This window comes from Gobius niger (assembly GCF_951799975.1).
Source record: "Gobius niger genome assembly, chromosome: 1".
NCBI classification, from domain to species: Eukaryota; Metazoa; Chordata; class Actinopteri; order Gobiiformes; family Gobiidae; genus Gobius; species Gobius niger.
Window position 1 is genome coordinate 2,288,859 of NC_136852.1, and position 23,698 is coordinate 2,312,556.

General features: G+C 46.2%; 2 protein-coding genes across 2 annotated transcripts in view; one reads left to right on the top strand and one right to left on the bottom strand.

Annotated features, from left to right (window-relative positions):
- Window positions 1–23,698, bottom strand: part of LOC306979360 (interferon-induced protein 44-like) — a gene marked incomplete at its 3' end in the record, with an annotated part of 91,108 nt that overhangs the window by 25,453 nt on the left and 41,957 nt on the right. The window lies entirely within an intron of this gene.
- LOC306969154 (alpha-1-inhibitor 3-like) lies at window positions 99–22,986 on the top strand (the record flags this gene model as incomplete). Its single annotated transcript, XM_079564754.1, has 35 exons — window positions 99–175; window positions 2,127–2,313; window positions 3,246–3,402; window positions 3,470–3,522; window positions 5,018–5,038; window positions 5,106–5,271; window positions 5,810–5,894; window positions 6,018–6,135; window positions 6,819–6,933; window positions 7,085–7,194; window positions 7,792–7,950; window positions 10,603–10,827; window positions 11,110–11,167; window positions 11,641–11,786; window positions 11,849–11,998; window positions 13,359–13,514; window positions 13,972–14,092; window positions 15,181–15,349; window positions 15,552–15,777; window positions 15,841–15,967; window positions 16,030–16,151; window positions 16,226–16,277; window positions 16,803–16,886; window positions 17,432–17,608; window positions 18,524–18,599; window positions 18,721–18,877; window positions 19,334–19,408; window positions 19,494–19,656; window positions 19,940–20,121; window positions 20,181–20,405; window positions 20,487–20,599; window positions 20,722–20,812; window positions 20,965–21,033; window positions 22,728–22,833; window positions 22,905–22,986. The coding sequence occupies 35 exons, from the start codon at window positions 99–101 to the stop codon at window positions 22,961–22,963; spliced, it is 4,377 nt and encodes a 1,458-aa protein (XP_079420880.1). The 3' UTR covers window positions 22,964–22,986.

Below are 23,698 nucleotides of genomic sequence, written 5' to 3' on the forward strand. Positions count from 1 at the left end.
TTTTGTCGGGGCTGACGGGGCAGAGGGGACGGGGTCAGCTCAGGCTTCAGGGGCCGAGGTTCAGAACAGCAGTGGAGAGTTTGGAGCCTCACTCAGAGATGGGACGTCCCGGCAGCAGCGCGGCCCTGGCCCTGCTCCTGTTCTCGGCTTTGAGCCTCAGGACCAATGCAGAACCGTGAGTAATAAACATTACAAACATGAATATTTCAGTGTTTACCCCCATGAGCTCAACCCAGCACTTCGGGAAGTTCCTTTATCTCTCAGTGGAAACTCAAAGAAAAACTTTTAATACAGGATTTTAACCTCTTACCACCGGCCAAAACCAAACGCATTCTCTCATCTTTGCCATTGTCCTCACTTTTTGTTTCCCTTATGTGTTTTTGTCACTTTTTTATGGCACTTTTGTTACTTTTTTGAAGCATTTTTGTCACTTTTGTTGCTGGATTTTTGTCTTTTTTTGCTGGATTTTTGTCACTTTTTTGCTGGATTTTTGTCACTTTTTTGCGGGATTTTTGTCATTTTTTTGCTGGATTTTTGCTATTTTTTTGCTGGATTTTTGTCATTTTTTGCTGGATTTTTGTCTTTTTTTGCTGGATTTTTGTCACTTTTTTGCTGGATTTTTGTAATTTTTTTGCTGGATTTTTGACTTTGTTTTGCTGGATTTTAGTCATTTTTTTGCTGGATTTTTGTCATTTTTCTGCTGGATTTTTGTCTTTTTTTTGCTGGATTTTTGTCACTTTTTTGTTGGATTTTTGTCTTTTTTTTGCTGGATTTTTGTAATTTTTTTGCTGGATTTTTGTCTTTTTTTTGCTAGATTTTTGTCTTTTTTGCTGGATTTTTGTCTTTTTTTTGCTAGATTTTTGTCACTTTTTGCTGGATTTTTGTCTTTTTTTTGCTGGATTTTTGTCTTTTTTGCTGGATTTTTGTCTTTTTTTTGCTGGATTTTTGTCACTTTTTGGCTGGATTTTTGTCTTTTTTTTGCTGGATTTTTATCATTTTTTTGCTGGATTTTTGTCTTTTTTTTGCTGGATTTTTGACTTTTTTTTTGCTGGATTTTTGTCATTTTTTTGCTGGATTTTTGTCATTTTTCTGCTGGATTTTTGTCTTTTTTTTGCTGGATTTTTGTCACTTTTTTGTTGGATTTTTGTCTTTTTTTTGCTGGATTTTTGTAATTTTTTTGCTGGATTTTTGTCTTTTTTGCTGGATTTTTGTCACTTTTTGGCTGGATTTTTGTCACTTTTTTGCTGGATTTTTGTCTTTTTTTTGCTGGATTTTTGTCATTTTTCTGCTGGATTTTTGTCTTTTTTTTGCTGGATTTTTGTCACTTTTTTGTTGGATTTTTGTCTTTTTTTTGCTGGATTTTTGTAATTTTTTTGCTGGATTTTTGTCTTTTTTTGCTGGATTTTTGTCTTTTTTTTGCTGGATTTTTGTCACTTTTTGCTGGATTTTTGTCTTTTTTTGCTGGATTTTTGTCACTTTTTGGCTGGATTTTTGTCTTTTTTTGCTGGATTTTTGTCTTTTTTTTGCTGGATTTTTGTCTTTTTTTGCTGGATTTTTGTCACTTTTTTGCTGGATTTTTGTCACTTTTTTGCTCGATTTTTGTCATTGTAGCTTTTTCAGAATTGAGAGACAAATTTAACCTTTTACAATCTGATATTTTCCGTTATCTTCAGATTTGACATTTCCTTAAGCCATATCTAATTCTGCAATTACTCCACAAACAGCTGCACTTGACAAAATTCTGTCCTTAAAGCCAACCAAAGGGCTAATTTCTAGGTTATATAATACTATGCTTGAACTTAAAAGCCCCTTGATGGACAAATTTAAAAAAGCTTGGGAGGAGCATTTGGGCGTCAGTTTGACCGAAGATGCTTGGGCTGGTGCGCTCAAACTAGTCCACGATTCCTCTTTCTGTGCCACAGGTTAATCCAGTTTAAAATTGTGCACAGGGCACATATTTCCAAGTCCAGACTGTCTTCAATGTACCCTGAGATCAGCCCACTGTGCACCAGATGTAAACGGACGGAGGCTTGTACCAAACACACGGCTCTTTGAAATGAACGGATCCCAAAGACTCCCATTACTATTTTATTCTAAACGTTCTTCTTCTCTCCTCGTGGTTGCAGGAAGTTCTTGGTGGTTGTGCCCGCGGTGGTGGAGTCCGGTACTGAGGTCCAGTTCTGCGTCAGCCTCCTGCAGCTGCCGGAGGAGCAGGAGTTCACGGTCACGGTGACTCTGGAGGCCAGAGGAGAGAGGAAAACCATCTACAGTCAGTCTTTCTATGACACCGACCACGACTGCAGCTCCTTCCAGGTCAGACGCCCTTTAACCCCTTAACTCCCACCTGAACCGAGCACATTTTCTCCAGTTTGGCTTTACCCCAGTCCAAAAGCTTCTGGAAAAAAGCTGTGAAAATAGCAACAAAACTGAGACGAAAACAATGATGGAAATGTGACAAAAAAGAGAGAAAACATTGATGAAAAATTGATGAAAAAGAGGCAAAAATGTCACAAGAAATTGACAAAAAATGACAAAAAAATGACAAAAATGTGACAAAATGTGACCAAAAAACTACAAAAAATTTCAAAAAACTACAAAAAAACTACAAAAAAACTACAAAAAAACTACAAAAAAACTACAAAAAATTACAAAAAATTACAAAAAAAATTACAAAAAAAATTACAAAAATGTGATAAAAAATTGACAAAAAATGAAACAAAAATTGACAAAAATGTTACAAAATGTGACAAAAAAAATTACAAAAATATGACAAAAATGTGATAAAAATTTGACAAAAAATTAAAAAAAATTGACAAAAAATTAAAAAAAACTACAAAAAATTTAAAAAAAACTACAAAAAATTTAAAAAAACTACAAAAAATTACAAAAAATTACCAAAAAAATGACAAAAATTTGATAAAAATTTGACAAAAAATGAAACAAAAAATGACAAAAATTTGATAAAAATTGACAAAAAAATGACAAAAAATGTATAAAAAATTGACAAAAAATGACAAAAATGTGACAAAAAATTGATGAAAAAATGCCAAATAAAGTGACAAAAAAGAGTTGAATACCCAACAAAAAAATGATGGAAAAAAATGTGATGACGTGAGGAAAAAGACCCTCTCGGTTCAGGCGGGAGTTCAGAGGTGAATGAGCCCAACAAAGTGAGGACAAAGCCCTACAGGAAGAACAAAACACGCTCCACATAGAAAACCCTGTGGTTGGATCATGTTCTCCAGGCTCCGGTGGTGGAGAACTCAGACATCCAGAACTTCGAGGTGGACGTTCAGGGGAAACGGTTCATTAAGAAAGAGACGAGAAAGATCCAGATCCGGAACTACGGCGTGAGGACGTTCGTGCAGTCGGACAAGCCGCTGTACCTGCCCGGACAGACGGGTGAGTGGCAGAGTGGTTAGCCCGTGGTCAGGGGTTCGTGTCCTGACCCGTCTCTCTTTGTCCCCAGTGCATTTCCGGGTGGTGACGCTGGACTCCAGGCTGTGTCCGGCCGTGGGTTCTGTGAGTGAAGCAGTTTATCAGTCTGAGTAAATGTTTGGAGCTGTTGAAATGACTCGGGCTAAAGTGCACAGGCCTGGGCCGGTTCCAGATTTGGGGCATTTCTGGTAAATAAATGTTTACTCAGAAACAACAGCAGGGCCGGCCCGGGACAACTGAAAGAACAGTAGGCGTGTTTATTATTATTACACAAGGGGGCGCTCTTCCAACCTTCTCAGGGTAAATGTGAACTGACTTTCCTCAGAGTTAGACTTCAGGTCAGAAACCGTGAGTCACAGTAACATGAGCTAAACACAGTGAGCTCTTGGTTTGCAGTAAAAGGCCGAGGCCTCATTGCTCTTCAAGTGAAGAAGGAAGTCATGGAGACTCTGCTTTAGACAGAACTTTATACATGTGCTGTAAGAGGTACATTCTGAAACTAAAGTCATCAGTAAATTAAAAAAGAAATAGAGACGATAATTTAACATTAGAAATCATATGATTGATGCAAATGAATGTTGAAGAAATATGTATATATTTTATCTGCTGTAAGAGCTGGGACAAACATGACTCTACAGCAGATACACATGACAAGGGTTGGTTTTGTAGAATGAGAGTCATTAATAATTAACTAGTATTTTAATTATGTACTGGATTTTTAAATATTTTCTTGTTGCATCCAGCAGAAGTGTAATGTTCTAAAGCAGGGTGTGGCCCCAGGACTGTTCAAGTATAAAAAGACACCCCCAACATTTTTTAATTTTTATTTAACCTTTAATTCATCACTAATGTTTATTTTGGTTATGTACAATTTACCTGTTAAGGCGTAATTTCTGGTGCTATGCTAACTTGCGCCACAAGATGGCAGTAGCGGCCCGTGCGTAGGAGACTGACGTCCCCGGTCTCGCGCAGAGTTAGCTCAGTTCTGCGTAAGGTTTTCAGCTGAAGTCAGCAAAGGCAGAGCCGCGTCTGAAAACTATATTTTGTCTGTTTACAGAATAAAGCCCAAATGTTCCATCCCAGCCTGTGTCTGTCTTCACGGGGGTAACATAAAGCAGAGTCTCCATGACTTCCTTCTTCACTTCTCAGTCTGTGACTGAAGAGCAATGAGGCCTCAGCTTTTTACAGACTCACGTGTCTGACCTACAGTGTAACTCTGCAGCCAATCAGATCACAGAGACTCAGAGTGGGCGGGGCTCAAATGTGACCAAACGCCAAGATCTGAGACAAAAATAAATATTTCAGCTTTAACTGATTGGGACAAAACAAACGATCTGATTTTCAGTAATCGGCAAAACTGAAAATGTGAAAATCACAATTTGTAGAGTTTTTATAAAAAGAGTCAAAGAAGTTACGTTTCTAAAACTAAATAGTCAAGCTCATATTGATGATGTAAGAGATTATGTTTGTAAGAGAAACGTATTGTGTGATGACATGAACAAATAAATAAATGAATCGATGAATTAACCGTATTTATAATTTCCTGTTGGATCTGACCGTGTTTGTGCTTCTGTTTCAGTACGACGTCATTGAGATAAAGGTAAAGTCTGACAGAAATGAAGTGAATGTTAGACAGAACATTATCATCACTCATTATAATCAATCAGGACCCGCTGGACAACCGCGTGGCACAGTGGTTAGAGCGCAGCTCCGAGGGGAAGATCCTGCAGCTCTCCTACGACCTCACCCCAGAGGCCAGACAGGGGGATTACAGCGTGTCTGTGACCTCAGGCAGATCCACCACCACTCACGGCTTCCAGGTCCAGAAATACGGTGAGAATACTGCTACTATAGTACTACTGCTACATAATACTACTTCTATGACTACTACTACTTCTACAGCTACTACTATTACTACAGTACTACTGCTACTACTACTACTATGTAATGTAATCTCTTATATTTCATGTAAAATACCATCTTTCCCCTTAAATTAATGCTGACTCATCGTTAAATAAACCCATAAAGTTGAAATGAACAAAACAACAGTATTTTTTACAGATTCAGATGTTTCTTCACTTTTATAGACGATAAACAATGAAAAAGGTTCTTATCTGATCTCGGACGTCTCGACCTGCTTCAGTCGATCAAATGAATGCTTATACGATCGGCTCGGTATTTGCAGACTTATCATTGGGACGTTTTTTCCTGAAAATCATTCAAACCAATCCTGCCTCAGTCACAGCTTGAAGCTCAGACTCTGGTGAAATAAAATAACATTTGTGACGATCATGAAGATAAAAATGTATAATGGATGAAACAGAAAGACTCGGATTCTGAATGTTTTTACCGCGCTCTGTTTCTCCTCCAGTTCTCCCAAAGTTCTCTGTGGAAATCAAGGCTCCGGCTGAAGTCAGCATCGCGCTGGAACAGGTGGAGCTCCAAGTGTGTGCGAAGTGAGTCACTCATATAAAACATCTGTGAAGTTTGCTTTGACACAAACTCCCAACACAATCATTTATTAATGATTTAATGATGATTCATTGATGATTTATTGATGATTTCTTGATCTCCTGCAGATACACGTTTGGTCAGTCGGTGCCGGGGTCAGTGGAGGTTCAGATGTGCAGACTTTACGAACCCAACAGATACAGCAGCCGCCGACTGGAGCCTGTGTGCCACAAAGAACAGAAGCAGGTAAACAAAACTACTAATGGGAAACCTTAACTCCCGCCTGAACCGAGAGGATCTTTTTCCTCACGTCATCTGATTATTTTTCCACCATTTTTTTGTTGGGTATTAAACTCATTTTTGTAACTTTTTTGTCATTTTTTCATCACTTTTTTAATCACATTTTTGTCACATTTTTGTCAAATTTTTAATCACATTTTTGTCACATTTTTCTCATTTTTTCGTCATTTTTTTAATCACAATTTTGTCACATTTTCCTCATTTTTTGTCACATTTTTTATCACATTTTTGTCAATTTTTCGCCAATTTTGGTCAATTTCTTGTGACATTTTTGTGACGTTTTTGCCACTTTTTCATTAATTTTTCGTCACTTTTTTGTCACATTTCCATCATTGTTTTCGTCTCAGTTTTGTTGCTATTTTCACAGCTTTTTTCCAGAAGCTTTTGGATTGGGGTAAAGCCAAACTAGAGAAAATGTGCTCGGTTCAGGTGGGAGTTAAGAGGTTAATATGTCGAACATAAGATTTTATGATTCACCTTTAAATCTGATGGTTCATCTGACTCCACAAAATAAACAGTAAAATTGTGCTTGTGTTTGTTAATCTACTGTTTTTACACAATCACCACAAGTGGCTCATCTTTCCCCGACTCTCTCCTAATGTTGTACAATATCCTGTGGTGTTTCTCAGGTGGATAAAGGCTGTGCCACGTTCATGGTTCAGACGGATCAGTTCAAGAATGAATCTCTTTCCCAAATGAACGATGAATATTATATCAAAGCTAAGATGACTGAAGCAGGAACAGGTGAGCTCCATCTACAAACTCTGAACACCACGGCCCAGCAGGTTCATATAAATAAACCACTTATTCTTGTGGTTTAATGCTTTAATGTTTTCAATTTCCTGAACTTCTTTGTCAAAGTGTAAAATTGTGTTTCTTTATATTTTTCCTTCAGATGTTGAGCAGCTCGTGGAGCATAAGGTGAAGCTCTCGTATCAGATCGGGAAAGTGGAGTTCGTGGACGCACCAAAGAGATACAACTTAGGAGACATCCTGGACGTGAAGGTACAGACCACACACAAACACTGACCTTTTCATGCCACAAACCTGTGGTATGAAAACATATATATACATTTTGTCTCTGAAAATATCTGCATTTTTGGCTAAATTTAATGCATAAGGTGTTTTATCTTTATACAATTATTCAATGATTCAAATTGATATCAGGAGCCACTTTGAATCGGTCCCTGTGTGTCTGTGTGTCTGCGTGTCTGCATGTCTGCGTGTCTGCGTGTCTGTGTGTCTGCGTGTCTCTTGTCTGCGTGTCTGCGTGTCTGCGTGTCTGCGTGTCTGCGTGTCTGCGTGTCTGTGTGTCTGCGTGTCTCTTGTCTGCATGTCTGCGTGTCTGCGTGTCTGCGTGTCTCTTGTCTGCGTGTCTGCGTGTCTGCGTGTCTGCGTGTCTGCGTGTCTGCGTGTCTGTGTGTCTGCGTGTCTCTTGTCTGCATGTCTGCGTGTCTGCGTGTCTGCGTGTCTGCGTGTCTGCGTGTCTGTGTGTCTGCGTGTCTCTTGTCTGCGTGTCTGCGTGTCTGCGTGTCTGTGTGTCTCTTGTCTGCGTGTCTCATGTCTGCGTGTCTGCGTGTCTCTTGTCTGCGTTGTGTTCAGGTGAAAGCTGTGCATCACAACGACACTCCGGTCTCCGACACTGAGGTTCACCTCAAAAAATTCAACGGCCAAATCCTGCAGAGCCTTCGGACCGACGGGGACGGACTGGCCGTGTTCAAAGTCAACACCAGCAGCTTCCCCGGAGACTTCACTCTCAAGGCGAACTTTAACATCACCTCATTCAGACGCTTTATTAAACTTCACAAGATTCTCAATGTGTTATTTTCAAACGTTGGGGCTAAATGTGTCCCTCAAACCTCCTGCAGAATTAAAGCAAATCTCATAGGAAGAGTTTATTCCATCCATTCCTTTTCTTCCGCTTTATCCGGGCCGGGTCATGGAGGTCAACCCCGTGAGCTGCTACCTTAACGTGGTGGGGTTGTTTGAGTGCCTGAATGGAGCTCTGTTGTCTGGGGCTTTATGCCCCTGGTAGGGTCTCCCATGGCAAACAGGTCCGAGGTGACGGATCAGAAGAACAGCTCAGAAGACTTTCCGGATTCCAACTCCTGGAGAGAGGCTGGACTCTCCAGGAGTTGGAATCCGCCACGTGTTGGAGTTCACCCCGGTGAACGAGAGGGTCGCGTCCCTCCGCCTTCGGGTTGGGGACAGGTCTCTCACCGTTGTCTCTGCCGACAGGCCCAACATCAGTGCAGACTCCAGAGTGCCCGGCCTTCTTGGAGTCCTTGGGACTCAGACCCGGCAGGCCCGAGCATGTTGTGAGGGTCTGTTGGGAACGTCTGGAAGATCCCTCTGTCAACTCCCACCTCTGGAAGAGCTTCACCCAGATTCCAAGGGAGACTGGGGACATGGAGTCCGAGTGGACTCTGTTCTCCTCCTCCATTGTCGATGCGGCTGCTCGCAGTTGTGGCGGTAATCCCCGAACCCGGTGGTGGCGCCTGGAAGTAAGGGATGCCATCAGGCTGAAGGAGTCCTACCTGGCCTTGTTGACTTGTGGGACTCCGGAGGCAGCTGAGAGGTACCGGCAGGCTAAGCGTGCTGCAGCTCGTGCGGTCACAGAGGCAAAAACTCGTGTCTGGGAGGAGTTTGGAGAAGCCATGGAGGAAGACTATCGGTCGGCCTCGAAGAGATTCTGGCAAACCATCCGGCGCCTCAGGAGGGGGAAGCAGTGCTTCACCAACACTGTTTACAGTGCGGGTGGGGGGCTGCTGACCTCGACTGGGGATGTCGTCGGGCGGTGGAAGGAGAACTTTGAGGATCTCCTCAATCCCATCGTCATGTTTTCCGATGAGGAAGCAGAGGCTGGGGACTCGGAGGTGGGCTCGCCCATCACCGGGGCTGAAGTCACCGAGGTGGTGAGAAAGCTCCTCGGTGGCTCCGGGGGTGGATTAGATTCGCCCTGAGTGCCTTAAGTCTCTGGATGTTGTAGGACTGTCTTGGCTGACACGTCTCTGCAACATCGCTTGGCGGTCGGGGACAGTGCCCCTGGATTGGCAGACCGGGGTGGTGGTCCCTCTCTTTAAGAAGGGGGATCGGAGGGTTTGCTCCAATTACAGAGGGATCACCCTCATCAGCCGGTAAGGTCTACTCCAGGGTCCTGGAGACGAGGATCCAACTGATAGTCAAGCCTTGGATTAAGGAGGAACAGTGCGGTTTTCGTCCTGGTCGTGGCACACTGGACCAGCTCTATCCCCTCCGTCGGGTGCTCGAGGGTTCGTGGGAGTTCGCCCAACCAGTCCACATGTGTTTTGTGGATCTGGAGAAAGCGTTCGACCGTGTCCTTCGTGGTGCCCTGTGGGGGGTGCTCCGGGAGTATGGGGTCCGGGGCCCTCTATTAAGGGCTGTCCGTTCCCTGTATGACGCAGCAGGAGCTTGGTTCGCATTGCCGGCAGTAAGTCAGACCTGTTCCCGGTGCGTGTTGGTCTCCACAGGGCTGCCCTTTGTCACCGGTTCTGTTCATTACTTTTATGGACAGAATTTCTAGGCGCAGCCAGGGGCCGGAGGGCGTCCGGTTTGGGAGCCTCAGAGTCTCATCTCTGCTGTTTGTGGACGATGTTGTTCTGTTGGCTTCAACAAACCAGGACCTTCAGCACGCACTGGGGCGGTTTGCAGCCGAGTGTGTAGCGGCCGGGATGGGGATCAGCACCTCCAAATCTGAGGCCATGGTTCTCCACCGGAAAAAGGTGGTTTCCCCTCTTCAGGTCGGTGGGGAGTCCTTACCTCAAGTGGAGGAGTTCAAGTATCTCGGGGTCTTGTTCTCAGTGAGGGACGGATGGAGCGTGAGATGGACAGGCGGATCGGTGCGGCGTCAGCAGTGATGCGGTCGCTGTATCGGTCTGTCGTGGTGAAGAGGGAGCTGAGTCGGGGCAAAGCTCTCGATTTACCGATTGATCTACGTTCCCACCCTCACCTATGGTCATGAGATATGGGTAATGACCGAAAGGACAAGATCGCGAATACAAGCGGCCGAAATGAGTTTCCTTCGCAGGGTGGCTGGGCGCACCCTCCGAGATCGGGTGAGGAGCTCAGTTACCCTGGAGGAGCTCGGAGTAGAGTCGCTGCTCCTTCTTGTCGAAAGGAGCAGCTGAGGCGGCTCCTGGCATGTCCTATTGGGAGGAGGCCTCGTCGACGGCCCAGGACACGCTGGTGGGACTATGTCCCCCAGAACAGCTGGAGGAGGTGTGCGACGTGCGTGGATCGGGAAGTCTGGGCATCTCTGCTGAGACTGCTGCCCCCGCGACCCGGCCCCGGATGAAGCGGAAGAAAATGGATGGATGGGTCATGGAGGTGTTTGCATCTACGGTATGACCTCTGGATTTGTGGACCATGTTCATTCATTCCTCTTCCCTTCAGGCGAGTCTCTACAGTGAGTACGTGTCGAGCTACAGAAACCCTCACTTCACTGAAGCGTCTCTGCACCTCACGGAGATCAAGCCGCCGTCGCTCCACAGGAAGACCTCCAGCTCTCTGGAGGTGCAGGGCGGGGACCGGACTCTGGCCTGTGAGGGGGAGGAGAGCTTCACCCTGACGTACACCTTCATCGGGGAGGACACAGGCGCCACCACCATCATGTACCTGGTACCACCACCATCAACACACTGTTTCGTTTGAAAGCCTTAAGACAAATGTGTAGCGCTTTATAATAAGGGTACTTGAATCATGCATGAATTCAAGTACCCTTATTATAAAGCGTTACCGACAAATAAAAGAAAACTGCTGACCTGAAATCGATTAAATGAAAGTGTGATTATCTCTCATTATGCAGCAGCATCAGCAGTTGTAAACATAGTTGTAGTAACGGGAGCAGTTCTTGTGTTTGTGATTGTGTCGACTGAAGAGAATAAACCTCCTCTTCCTCAGGTCCTGTCCAGAGGAGTCATCGTCAAACACGGATACTCCAGCAACTACATGGCCACAAGTAAGACCGCCCTGCTCCGTCACTGACCGGCAGTAACTCATTACAATTACAAACCTTTAGATTATAATGACTTTATCAAGTAACAATCAGTAACTTTTTAGTAATGAAACTGCAAACAACAGAGAAACAGTCACAGATTTATGAGGCGATGTCGTTCATCTGAGACGTGAAGCAGCAGAACAAATACAACATGGAGGCGGAGGGAGAAAAGGTTCAAGTTCAGGTGTATCTTATTGCATGCACTGTCTCGACCAAATGAACAAATAAATACAATAAAAATCATGGCGTGACTCGCTTAGGTTAGAAAGGTTAGAAAGACGTGCCATGTGTCTCTCCATCTTCTTTTCTTATCAAATCCACTGGACATATGTATGTTTGATTTCCTTTTGAGAAAACTAGAGCCATGTTCAGGAACAGTCTTTACTCTGAGTGAGTGAGTGCTCAGCTGCAGGTCGTGTGTTCTGTTCTCTCAGTGACACAGGGGAGTCTGACGTTCAGGATGGACATGACCCCGGACATGGCTCCTGCAGTGACTGTCGTGGCCTACGCCGTGATGCCCAGTGAGAGTGTGATCGCTGCGTCCCACGACTTCAAAACAGAGAAATGCTTCAGTAACAAGGTCTGAGTCCTGGATGGAGCGGCAGGAGGAGTGAGGAGTTCTTATACTTGTGTGTTATCCAGGTGGAGCTGGAGTTTTCTCCTCCCTCCTCGGTGCCTGGGGAGAGCAGTTCCCTGAAGGTCTCGGCGTCTCCTCTGTCTCTGTGTGGACTCAGCGCCGTGGACAAGAGCGTCCTCATCCAGAAACCGGGCAAAACCCTGAACACAGACAAGGTACTGGACCAGGACTTGGGCAGGAATATAAAGGAGAGTTTGAAAAGGTCACGTAGGGCAGTAATGGACGATGAGGAACTGCTGAGGAAAATCTGCGAAGGAAAAGCATTGAGCACTTTATCTGACCGTCCAGTGAAAGTCAAGTGTTAGACATGAAGCCATAGACCAGTGGATCTCAGTCTTTTAGTCCTGAAATTCAGTAACACGCTGGTTTTTCCATCCAAACAACCTTGGAAATGCGTCTCATTCAGAGTTGCAAAATCCAGAAATGTTCCACGGGAATTAACTGGAATAAACAGAATTAACGCAAAGGAAAGTTGCTTCGCATGTGAAGCGTATGTCTCGATCGTCACGGTGTGACTGCCCCGTTACAGACAGCCGAGGTGAGTAGAGTAGCCAAGCAAAAATACAAGTAAAAGTAGTCACGTCAAAAGGAAATGTTTTTAAAATATATATTTCTGAAGAAAAGTAACGAAAACTCAAACAACAGATATTTTAGGTCGACACGATTTTTTTTAAATTTGCCTGTAATTGACCTTTATTTAAGGCAGTACTAAATAACTCGTTTGCCATAATAAATCCTTCCCGTCGTCCCTCTGGGGGTAATACAGGTGTTTATGGGATGGTTGGGGGGTCTGTCATCGCCCCCTGGTGTCTCTGCCCAGAAAAACACAATTGCAACTTGACTGCCATCGGACCGGAGCCACCAATACACACTGATAGAATCATGAAGAAGAAGCTAACAGGCTAGCGGGCTAACTGCAGGCTAGCACCACTTAAACAGTATTTACAGCCAAGTTTGAGTGAAACTAAATATTTCCATTGTGTAACTGGATGAACAATATCCCTCTGTCCCTTTGTCTTTCCTGTCACTGTAGGATTTACTCTCACCGACAACTAATACGGAAAAAAATCGCAACATGCTACAACACCTGCAGTGTCGCTTATGGCCTCTCGGGGCCAGTAACTGTTATTCTACTAGTGTGTATTGGGGCTCCGGGAAAGGAGCAGGAAAACCTGCAAGTGTGGTTTTGTGGCCAGAGACACCAGGGCGAGATGAAAGACCCCCCCCAGTCATTACATTAACACTTGTATTACCCCCACAGGGACTACGGGGAGGATTTATTAAGGTAAACAAGTTACTTAGTACTGCTTTAACCAGGAAAGTCCCGCTGAGATTAAGAATCTCTTTTCAGGGCAGTCCTAGCCTCAGAGTGGAACCTGTTGTACATGTTTTTAGTGGTAGTGGCACTAGTTTGACAGAGACGAATGACCTTGGATGAAACTGTTTGCCTGAGCTCCTCTACAGCAGGACTACAATAGGTCTAATCCCAGACTAAAGCCGGTCTGACCTGTGCAGATCTTCGGGCTCCTGCCGGTGACGAAGGCGCGGAGTTTCCCTCATGAAGTGGAGGACCATATGGGGTGTATGAAAGTTCGAAACAGAAGATCAGTCCTGTATCCGAGACCTTACCCAGAGTCCGGGGACAAGAACGACGTCTACAACATCCTGAAGGTGAGACGCCCTCCATCCTCCTTTACTCCTGTTGTGCAGCTTAAAGGTCTTTTATCCGTTTTTAGATTTTTGAAGGCAGGCTAAGTAGAAGGTTTTTGGAGATGAACATCAAGGTCCTAATCAGTTTCTGATCAGTTTGGGGTGACAGTGGCACAGTTGGTAGAGCAGGTCATCTTATGATGGGAAGGTCGAGGGATCGAATCCCAGCTCCTGAAGATGTCATTGTGTCACCGTCATTGTGTCCTTGGGCAAGACACTTCACCCTCCTTGCCTCCAGTGTCTGCGTACGCTGGTGTGTGAATGAGAGAGTGAATGGGTGACTGGTTACTTGCTGTAAAGCGCTTTGGGCCTGATGAAAGTAGAAAAAGGCCTTAGATGTTGAGGCCATGAAACCTTGTGTTAAACCGCTGAGAGAGCATGTCAAATATGAATATTAATAATCCTTATATCTTCACAGGAAAAAGGACTGAAAATGGCGACCAACCTGATCCTCCGCACTCCGTCCTGTGTGAACTTCAGAGGGACAGAGTACCACCACCTACATGTACTCTACACCCACCCTGTGTGGACATCCAGTGGTGAGTTGCTTATACCCTCCCGATCAAGTCTAAGACCAGGTGAAAAATGAAAAAACAAGTCACAGATCTTAACGAGTTTCCAAGTAGAGCATCAATCTGCAACTAGAAGAAAAGGGAGACAAAAAAAATGTTTTGAGTAAAGATATTATTGAAAACATTAAACTGAAATAGTCTGTTTTTACAGCTGATCAAAGGTTTAGGACCACATGACTTTAAAATCCCAAATCTGCACAAACATGTGGATTCAGAGCCATTTTCTGTCGTGACTTTGTCCAGATGGCAAAGGCAAAACAAAGTGTTGTTTTGATCGTGGTCGGGTTGTTGAGCTGCATAAGCAGAGGCTCTCGAGGTGGATCGCAGTATGACAGGCATTTGGAATTTCTTAAAAGATCCTGAGGGCTATGGAACAAAAAAGTGAAGTGGAAGACCCGTAAAAATGTCCCCAGCTCGGAGCCGGAGGATCCGAAAACCCAGACGAGAGCGTGACATTTTGCCTCAGTAGAAGCACTTTGTGATGTTGGGGGGGTGGGGGGTTGCATGTGCGTTTGTTTTGTTTCGTGTTCACGCCAAGCTTGGGCCGATCCGCGCCACAGCGGACGCTGTTGCTCGTTCTCTCTCTCGAGACGTGAACATTGTTTAGCTCACGATGGGTAAAAAAAGTTTTTAGTTTGACCCGTGAGAGCCGACGGCTTAAGAAAGAACACAAGGCATCGCGAGGTAAACGAGGACATGAATGTCACCTCCTCGTGTGACGCCCCTCACAAGTGGCGGAGGCGAATGGGTAAATCGCTCCACCACTCGGATAATAATTCGCCAAGAGCCTGCGCCCTCCGTGCGCCGCCACAAGATCTGGCCCAATGTGTTTTTTAGGTTTTCACCTCTGATTGACCCGTATCCACGGTTACATATACATTAAATTCCGAAAACCAGAAACCCTAGAAAACAGATGTAAAATCACGGACGCAAAGCTAATCATGATGCAGCTGCTGGGTCGCTGAGAGGTCACATACGCACTGATCTCAACTTTTTTAACATAAAAAGTTGAAAAGTGCACCTTTAAACATGCAGAGCTGACGTCTCTTTTCTAGTTGCTGCTAGTCCTGGAGTTAGAAGGAGCTTCGTACCACAGGCTCTTCCTGGCATCGCTGCACAGGCTATTCCTGGCGGCGATCCTCCCCCTCCACCACCTCCTCCCCCGCTGGAGACGGTCCGGACCTTCTTTCCCGAGACCTGGATCTGGGACCTGGTGGACGTGGGGTGAGTGCTTTCACAAGAAGGTCACAGGTTCAACCCCCAGATCACATGGGAGCCCAGCGTGGAGTTTGCATTTTCTTCCTGTGCTTTCCGGATCTCGAGAGCTTCAAGGAGCGTGACTTACATTCAGCTAAAGCAACATCAGAACAAAAACAGTCACGAAACAACTTAAACTCGTATCGTAACCTCTGACTTTGTTCCTCAGGGCGTCGGGCAGTGCGGCCCTGGCCCTCTCCGTCCCCGACACCATCACCACGTGGGAGACCGAGGCCTTCTGTCTGTCGCCGCACGGGTTCGGACTCGCGCCTCGTCAGCAGCTCACCGTCTTCCAGCCGTTCTTCCTGGAGCTGTCGCTGCCCTACTCCATCATCCGCGGAGAGAGCTTCGAGCTGAAGGCCACGGTCTTCAACTACCTCTCCTCCTGCATCATGGTGAGAGTCCAGGCAGGCCAATGAAGGGGAAAACTGCTTCAACATCTTTCTTTGGGTCCTCAGGTTCACGTGACTCCGGCCGCCTCCTCCGACTTCACGCTGACCCCTCTGTCCGGAGACCTGTACACGTCCTGCCTCTGTGGGAGCGAGACCAAGACCCTGAGCTGGGCCATGCTCCCCACGACCCTCGGTACAGACGCTCTTTTACCATTCGGACTGTTTGAGCTCAATGACCGTGTGGGTTTCCTGCAGGTGAGGTGAACGTGACGGTGAGGGCGGAGGCCGTCCCGTCTCAGGTGCAGTGCGACAACGAGGTGCTGAGCGTCCCGGACAGAGGCCGCGTGGATGTGGTCACCAAACAGCTGCGGGTCAAGGTCTGCGCCTCAAACTGCACCAGAAACCAGCTTCCACAACAGCGTTATTTAACTCACTGTGTTTCATGTTTCAGGCTGAGGGAACGGAGGTGGTGAAGACCTACAACTGGCTGCTCTGTCCCAAAGGTCCAACACATTCATATTAGAGGGAAATGTTGTTCACTGAGGGGAAAGTGCAGTTTGAATGGTCACTTGCAGATCCCAAAGGCAGCAGTGGTTCAAACGTTTAACACCAGGTCCAATCAGGCCGAGAGCAAGATCCAAGATAAAAATGAATAGAAATCCATCATGTAACAATGTAGGCACACACAACTTTTGCAGCTTGTTTTCTGAGTTAATATACAATACAGTGACTTATTTTCATTTCCTAGGTTTTAACTTCCCTTGCTCTTCCATAAACATAGGCGTGTCCTCTCCTCCTCCGTTTGTCTTGCTCTCCTCTTTGTATTTCTCTGTACTGTCTGTAGCATCTCCTTCCTTGTGCTACCAAGGTCTGAAGCAAACGAGCTTAGGGTCCGGGAGTGTTCAATCAAGCTGCTAACCCTGTAGTTTACAGCTCTACAAACATGTTGGGATTCTTGTATTCATTGATCATGTCTTTCATGTCTCTGTCCAGTCCTGGTTTAACCCTGTAAACTGTGGTTGTTTCAGGGGAGACTCTGAAGGAGCAGGTGGAGCTGTCTCTCCCTGCGAACGTCATCCCGGGATCAGACCGAGCCTCCGTCTCTGTCCTCGGTAAAACACCACTCTCCATACTATACTTTGTCTTTAAAGACCTCCGTGTCCTCTGTCTTTAAAGACCTCCGTGTCCTCTGTCTTTAAAGACCTCCGTGTCCTCTGTCTTTAAAGACCTCTGTGTCCTCTGTCTTTAAAGACCTCCGTGTCCTCTGTCTTTAAAGACCTCTGTGTCCTCTGTCTTTAAAGACCTCTGTGTCCTCTGTCTTTAAAGACCTCCGTGTCCTCTGTCTTTAAAGACCTCTGTGTCCTCTGTCTTTAAAGACCTCTGTGTCCTCTGTCTTTCAAGACCTCTGTGTCCTCTGTCTTTAAAGACCTCCGTGTCCTCTGTCTTTAAAGACCTCCGTGTCCTCTGTCTTTAAAGACCTCCGTGTCCTCTGTCTTTAAAGACCTCCGTGTCCTCTGTCTTTAAAGACCTCTGTGTCCTCTGTCTTTAAAGACCTCTGTGTCCTCTGTCTTTAAAGACCTCCGTGTCCTCTGTCTTTAAAGAACTCCGTGTCCTCTGTCTTTAAAGACCTCTGTGTCCTTTGCTCTTGTGACTCCAGGGGACATTCTGGGCCGGGCCCTGAAGAACCTGGACGGTCTGCTGCAGATGCCGTTCGGCTGTGGGGAGCAGAACATGGCTCTGCTCGCCCCCAACATCTACATCCTCCAGTACCTGCAGGACACGCAGCAGCTCAGCCCAGAGGTCAAGGAGCGCGCCTTCAAGTTCCTCAGCAGCGGTGAGCTTCAGCCTGATGCCCTTCCTTCCCCTGTTCTCCTGTTGCCACATGTCCTCCTGTCAAATACCTTTGCACTAAATTAGTTAATATTATGAAAGTGAACAATTGAGATATGCAAAGGGTCTGTGAGAGCTGGAAACTACGGCACGATTTGCGAATCTTATATTTTATTTACAGCATGTTTTATTTTTCATGAAAGTGAGCATTGAGTTCCATATAAACTTTTAAAACTGCTGTTTAACATCACGGGTCTCAGTCATTACGTTTCAGCTTCATCAGGGAGTTGTCACAAAAACACTTTCTCCCGATTCAGCGGCATAAATGCATTCTCCGAATCACAAGCTACAAAACGATATTTGTCTCATATTTAAACCATCTTGTCTGTAAAGACAATTAGACTCTCCTTAACACAATGATGCTGTACGTGCAGAGGGTGATGAGCGGAGGCAGTGGCAGCAACAATCCGCCCTGCAGGTTGTGGGACACTCGTTTGTTATTAGTGAGAATAGTTTGCAGTTGGTTCAAAGCGGCTGCAGAGCAGACCAACATGATTCTTCTGCAGTGAGTTTTTATTGGCAGGAGCCAAAGGAAGAGGCTCAATGATTCTGATTGGCGAACATTTCTAAAATCCTCAGGTTAAGTTACGTCGCAGGAGCGCAAACCTCGATTTGGTAAAGGTTAATTGTGCAGCCCTACTAGAAACGAGTTTAGGCAAAAACTGAGAGATTTTACTCAACTTCTTCTACTTTCAAAATTAAAACTTAATAATAAACTTCAGGTGGTGCAGCTTTAAGTGCTGGATTCAGTTTGTTCAGTTTTAGTTGAGTCTGTCTTCACACTATTGTCACTACAGTCCTGTGCCTCACATCGCTCCTTCTTATCATGAAAAGGTCTTATGAGACTTTTGTTTTGCAGGATACCAGAGGCAGCTGAACTACAAGCACAGAGACGGCTCGTACAGCGCGTTCGGCCGCGGCGACGGAAACACATGGTGAGGGTTCTCAACCACCGGGTCAGGGCCTGAAGGAGACACACAGTGGCAAAACACGACTTTTAGTGATTAAGTACTGGCTCTATGTTCCTACTATGACCGCTCTTCCTCTGTGTTTCAGGCTGACCACGTTCGTGCTGCGGTGCTTCTCTAAGGCGTCCAAGTTCGTCTACATCGACCCACAGAAGCTGGACCAGTCCCAGAGATGGCTCCAGAGCCGACAGAGGGAGGACGGCTGCTTCCTGCCTTCAGGGAAACTCTTCAACAACCGTATGAAGGTCAGAAACTCTTCAACAACTGTATGAAGGTCAGAAACTCTTCAACAACTGTATGAAGGTCAGAAACTCTTCAACAACTGTATGAAGGTCAGGAAACTCTTCAACAACTGTATGAAGGTCAGAAACTCTTCAACAACTGTATGAAGGCCAGAAACTCTTCAACAACTGTATGAAGGTCAGAAACTCTTCAACAACCGTATGAAGGTCAGAAACTCTTCAACAACCGTATGAAGGTCAGAAACTCTTCAACAACTGTATGAAGGTCAGCTCAATACGGAGACCGCCCGACCTGTAAACAGGAGTTTTCATCCATTTTATTTTTTTGGGTTGTTTGATCATTGGACTGGGCGCCCAATGGGAAAAGCGTAAATCGCTGCCATGACCATGTTCCATATTCGTGAACTCTCATCTTGACATTCTTCTCATTAATCCTGGTTCTTCTGCTGCTGTTTTCAGGGAGGAGTGTCCGACAACGTCACCCTCAGCGCCTACATCACTGCTGCTTTCCTGGAGATGAACGTCTCCACAACTGTAAGGAATAAACTCTCACTACCACAGTTACTGCTGCTGTTACTTCATCTACGTATTACCACTGTCCCTCTGTGTGTTCCTGTAGGACCCGGTGCTGCAGAAGAGCCTGTCTTGCCTGAGGAACCACACGGAGAACATGGAGAACGTCTACACCACGGCGCTCATGGCCTACGTGTTCAGTTTGGCCGGAGACACAGAGACACGAGCTCAGCTCCTGAAGAGGCTGTACTCACAGGCGCACGAGGGAGGTACGACTGATGCATCATGGGCCCTCACATATTAAGCCTTTTCTTGCTTTTTTGGAAACATGTCATCTCTGGAAAACATTTTGAAGTCATGTGGAGACGCCATTTATTTTTGTTGCTCATGTCACTTCCAGAGCTCCACAATTATCTGCCCATTACCACTAATCATTACAAAGATGGTAAACAGCAGTAGCTCAGATAAAGCTTGACTTAAGGGAACTATTGTGACCCTGTGACGTCTGTACGGGTGTGTTCGGGCCTGTATTACACTCCTCTGTGTCTCCAGGCGGGTTCCTGCACTGGTCCGCCGCCTCCTCCGCCTCCCTGTCGGTGGAGACCTCCGCGTACGTGCTGCTGTCCACCCTCACGCAGCCCCAGGTCGGTGTGGAGGAGCTGGGATACGCCTCTAAGATCGTCCGCTGGCTCACGGGCCAACAGAACCCCTACGGCGGCTTCAAGTCCACTCAGGTACCGGCTCTCTTTCTCAGCATCAGCGGCAGTGCTAATGAGCTGTAATTCCTCTGTAGGACACGGTGGTGGCGCTGCAGGCCCTGGCGCTGTACTCCACTCTGGTCTACAGTCCCGATGGCTCCAGTTCTGTGGTGGTGCAGGCTCCTCCCGGCGCCACAGACCCATCCATGTCCTTCACCGTGGACCAGAGCAACAAGCTGCTGTACCAGGAGCGGCCACTGGAGAGCGCTGTGGGGCAGTACGGCCTGGAGGTGACGGGGAGCGCCTGTGCCTCCGTGCAGGTGAGGGGTGGGAGGGGCCTTTGATGTGGGGGGGTCTCAGCGAGTGAATCCTGTCCTCAAAGAGTCGTCTGTTTGGCTCAGATCTCGACCCACTACAACATCCCGACGCCGCGGGACGAGCAGAGCGTGGGGGTGAAGGCGGAGGCGCACATGGAGTGTAACTCCACCGTCCTGACGCTCAACCTCACGGCTCAGTAAGAACACGGACAGTTACTGCAGGGGGCAGTAGAAGTACTTTCTACTCAGGCCAGGATGTTTTAGAATCACTGTATCAAACTATTATTCAGGCAGAAACTCGTTTGTTGTTTTCCTGCAGTTACTTTGGAGAACAGAGCAGCTCCAACATGATCATCCTGGACGTGAAGATGCTGTCAGGCTTTGTCCCGGACCAAAGAGCCCTCAACAATGTGAGTTACTACGACTACTACGACTACTACTACTACTACTTGTACTACTACTACTACTACTACTACTACTACTACTACTACTACTACTACTACTGCTACTACTACTACTACTACTACTACTACTCCTGTTAATCCTTGTGTCTGTGTTGCAGCTGCAGCTCGAGGACCTCGTGGATCGTGTGGAGCAGAAAGACGACCATGTTCTGATCTACATCCGGGAGGTGAGTTCCCTCTGTGTTTTTACAGCTTTTAAATTGTTCCTTTTGCACTATGTTCTTTTGTATTATTTTATTGTATGGATTTTGGGGGTGGGCAGCTGGGCGCTTATCAGCTCTTGCTTCGACCCATTCCTTTTGAGTAGAGTTTAACTGCTCAAATAAACAAATAAACTAAACTGAGATAAGATAAGCCTTTATTGATCTCACATTGGAGAAATGAACTTGTTACATTCAGCTCTTAGAAACACTCGGGGTGAGCAGATACGCAGAAAAAGTGAGGAAAAAACGATTAGAGTAAATAATAAATAGTGATATCCTCTATGCAATAACTATCAAGGACTTTGTGGGGCCAAAAAATATTAACAGTAAATAGTAAGTAAACAGACTATAACAAAAAATGTTATAGTCAGTATTAGCAGTAAAGTTTACATCATAGAGCAAGTGGTTTATAAAGTGATTTAAATACAGGATTATTGTGTGTATTTCTGCAATGTGGTTATTGCACATGTTACTTCACAGTCTTGTTGTTCAGTCTGACGGCAGTGGGGATGAAGGACCTGAGGGTGCCTCAGTCTTCCACTGAAAGAGCTGCTCAGTCCCGTGCAGTATGTGGGAGGTGTTGTCCATGATGGAGGAGACCCTCCTGTCCCTCACTTCCTCCACAGAGTCCAGGGAGCAGCCCAGGACGGAGCTGGCCCTCCTGACCAGCTTGTTCAGTCTGTTCTTGTCCCGCTCTGTGCGGCCCGGGGCCCAGCACACGGCAGCGTAGTGGAGAGCAGAGGCCACCACAGAATCATAAAGAGTCCTGAGCAGAAGCCTCAGTCTCCTCAGAAGGACCTCAGTCTCCTCAGAAGGACCTCAGTCTCCTCAGAAGGACCTCAGTCTCCTCAGAAGGACCTCAGTCTCCTCAGAAGGACCTCAGTCTCCTCAGAAGGACCTCAGTCTCCTCAGAAGATGGAGGCGACTTTGGCCCTTCTTGGTCCAGCTTATTGTTAAGGTGAACACCCAGGTACTTGAAACTGTCCACCTCCTCAGTGTCCTCTCCCTGGATGTTCAGCGGTGTGTGCGGTCGTGACCTCCTCCTGAAGTCGATCACCATCTCCTTCGTCTTACTGGTGATCAAGCACAGGTGGTTGTGCTCACACCAGTTGAACCAGATGTTCATCCACTCTCGCGTCCTCCAGCTTCCCCCGCAGCAGCGCCGGTCTGATGGTGATGAAGGCACTGAAGAAGTCAAAGAACATGACCGTCTCAGCGCTCCAAGTAGGAGGTCAAGACGACTGGTCTGTAGTGGGCCGGTTCCCTGCCATGCGCTGTTTTAGGAACCGGGATCACACAGGAGGTCTTCCACAGGAGGTTTTCCACAGGAGGTCTTCCACAGGAGGTCTTCCACAGGACTGGGACCTTCTCCAGGCTGAGGCTCAGGTTGTGGATGTGCTGAGGACCTCGGAGAGCTGGTCTGCACAGGTCTTGTAGATCAAACAATTGATCCTGGAGCGCTGTAGAGGCCGCCATGATCGAAAATACACTCATACAGCGAGTTTGCGTTTAAACCCTGCATCAGCTACATGAGAAGAACAAGTTGCTGAATAAAAGTTTAGAAAAGGTGGTGCAGTGATGAGTTCTGGAGCTGAATGTTGCACTTCAGCAGTTTTTTGGCTCCTCCTCCTTTACTCCTGCTGTTCCTCTGTTCACAGTTGTCCAAGGACCAAACCGTGTCGTACCTTCTGCGTCTGGGGAAGGAGACGGACGTTCAAAACCTCAAACCTGCCGTGGTCAAGATCTACGACTACTACTCACCAAGTACTGCCAGAATACTCACGTACTTTTGCTTTAAAGTACTGCATTAATCCATGTTCCTGTGTGTCCCTCAGGTGACCGGGCGGAGTCGGAGTACACCTCGCCCTGCGCCGCTCCCACAGACCAGAACTGAACACGTTTGTAAAGATCCTCGAGGTAGGGGGCACTCGGAGAATAAAGGAACAGCTCAAGGGCTACGCCAGACAAACCAGACTGGGTACCACTGCGGGAGGTCCCAAAATAAAACCTGGTTTAATCCTACGCTTGATCTTGACCTCTGCTGCTCAGGATGCCGGGCCGGCGAGTGTTTGATGAAGAGTTAAATGTGTGAATAAAGTTACTTTTGTGAATCAATCAGTGTGTGGGAATTATTGAGCCGCTCATTCGTCTCCTCCTTCTAAACAACAATAAACCATATATAACTCTATTCAGCTCTTCCTGTTCCTTCCTTCCTGTTCTCTCATCAAAAACAGACCTGGAGCTGTGATTGAAGTCTTTGAATCTGGTTGTTCTCAGCAGCTCAGAGGAGAGACTTTAAAACAGCTCTGCACCAGAGTCCATCTCTGACACGTTAGAGCCGTATGAACCATCTCAGGGAGGGGCCTCCTGGTGGTTCCCAAAGTCAGGACTAAACACGCTGAGGCTCAAGCCGAAATCTACAACATGAGGATGTGGGACAGGCCTGAACTCTGACAATCTTCAAATCCAGGCTGAAAACAGTTCTTTTTGCCCGTGAATATTACACTGAAAGTATTTTATCTGCACCCTTGCCTTTTACTGTAATTGATTATTTTTTATGTTGATTTTTTATTGATTTAATCTGTTTTTTTTAATTGTCTTGTGTAAGAATTGTGCTCTACAAACAAAC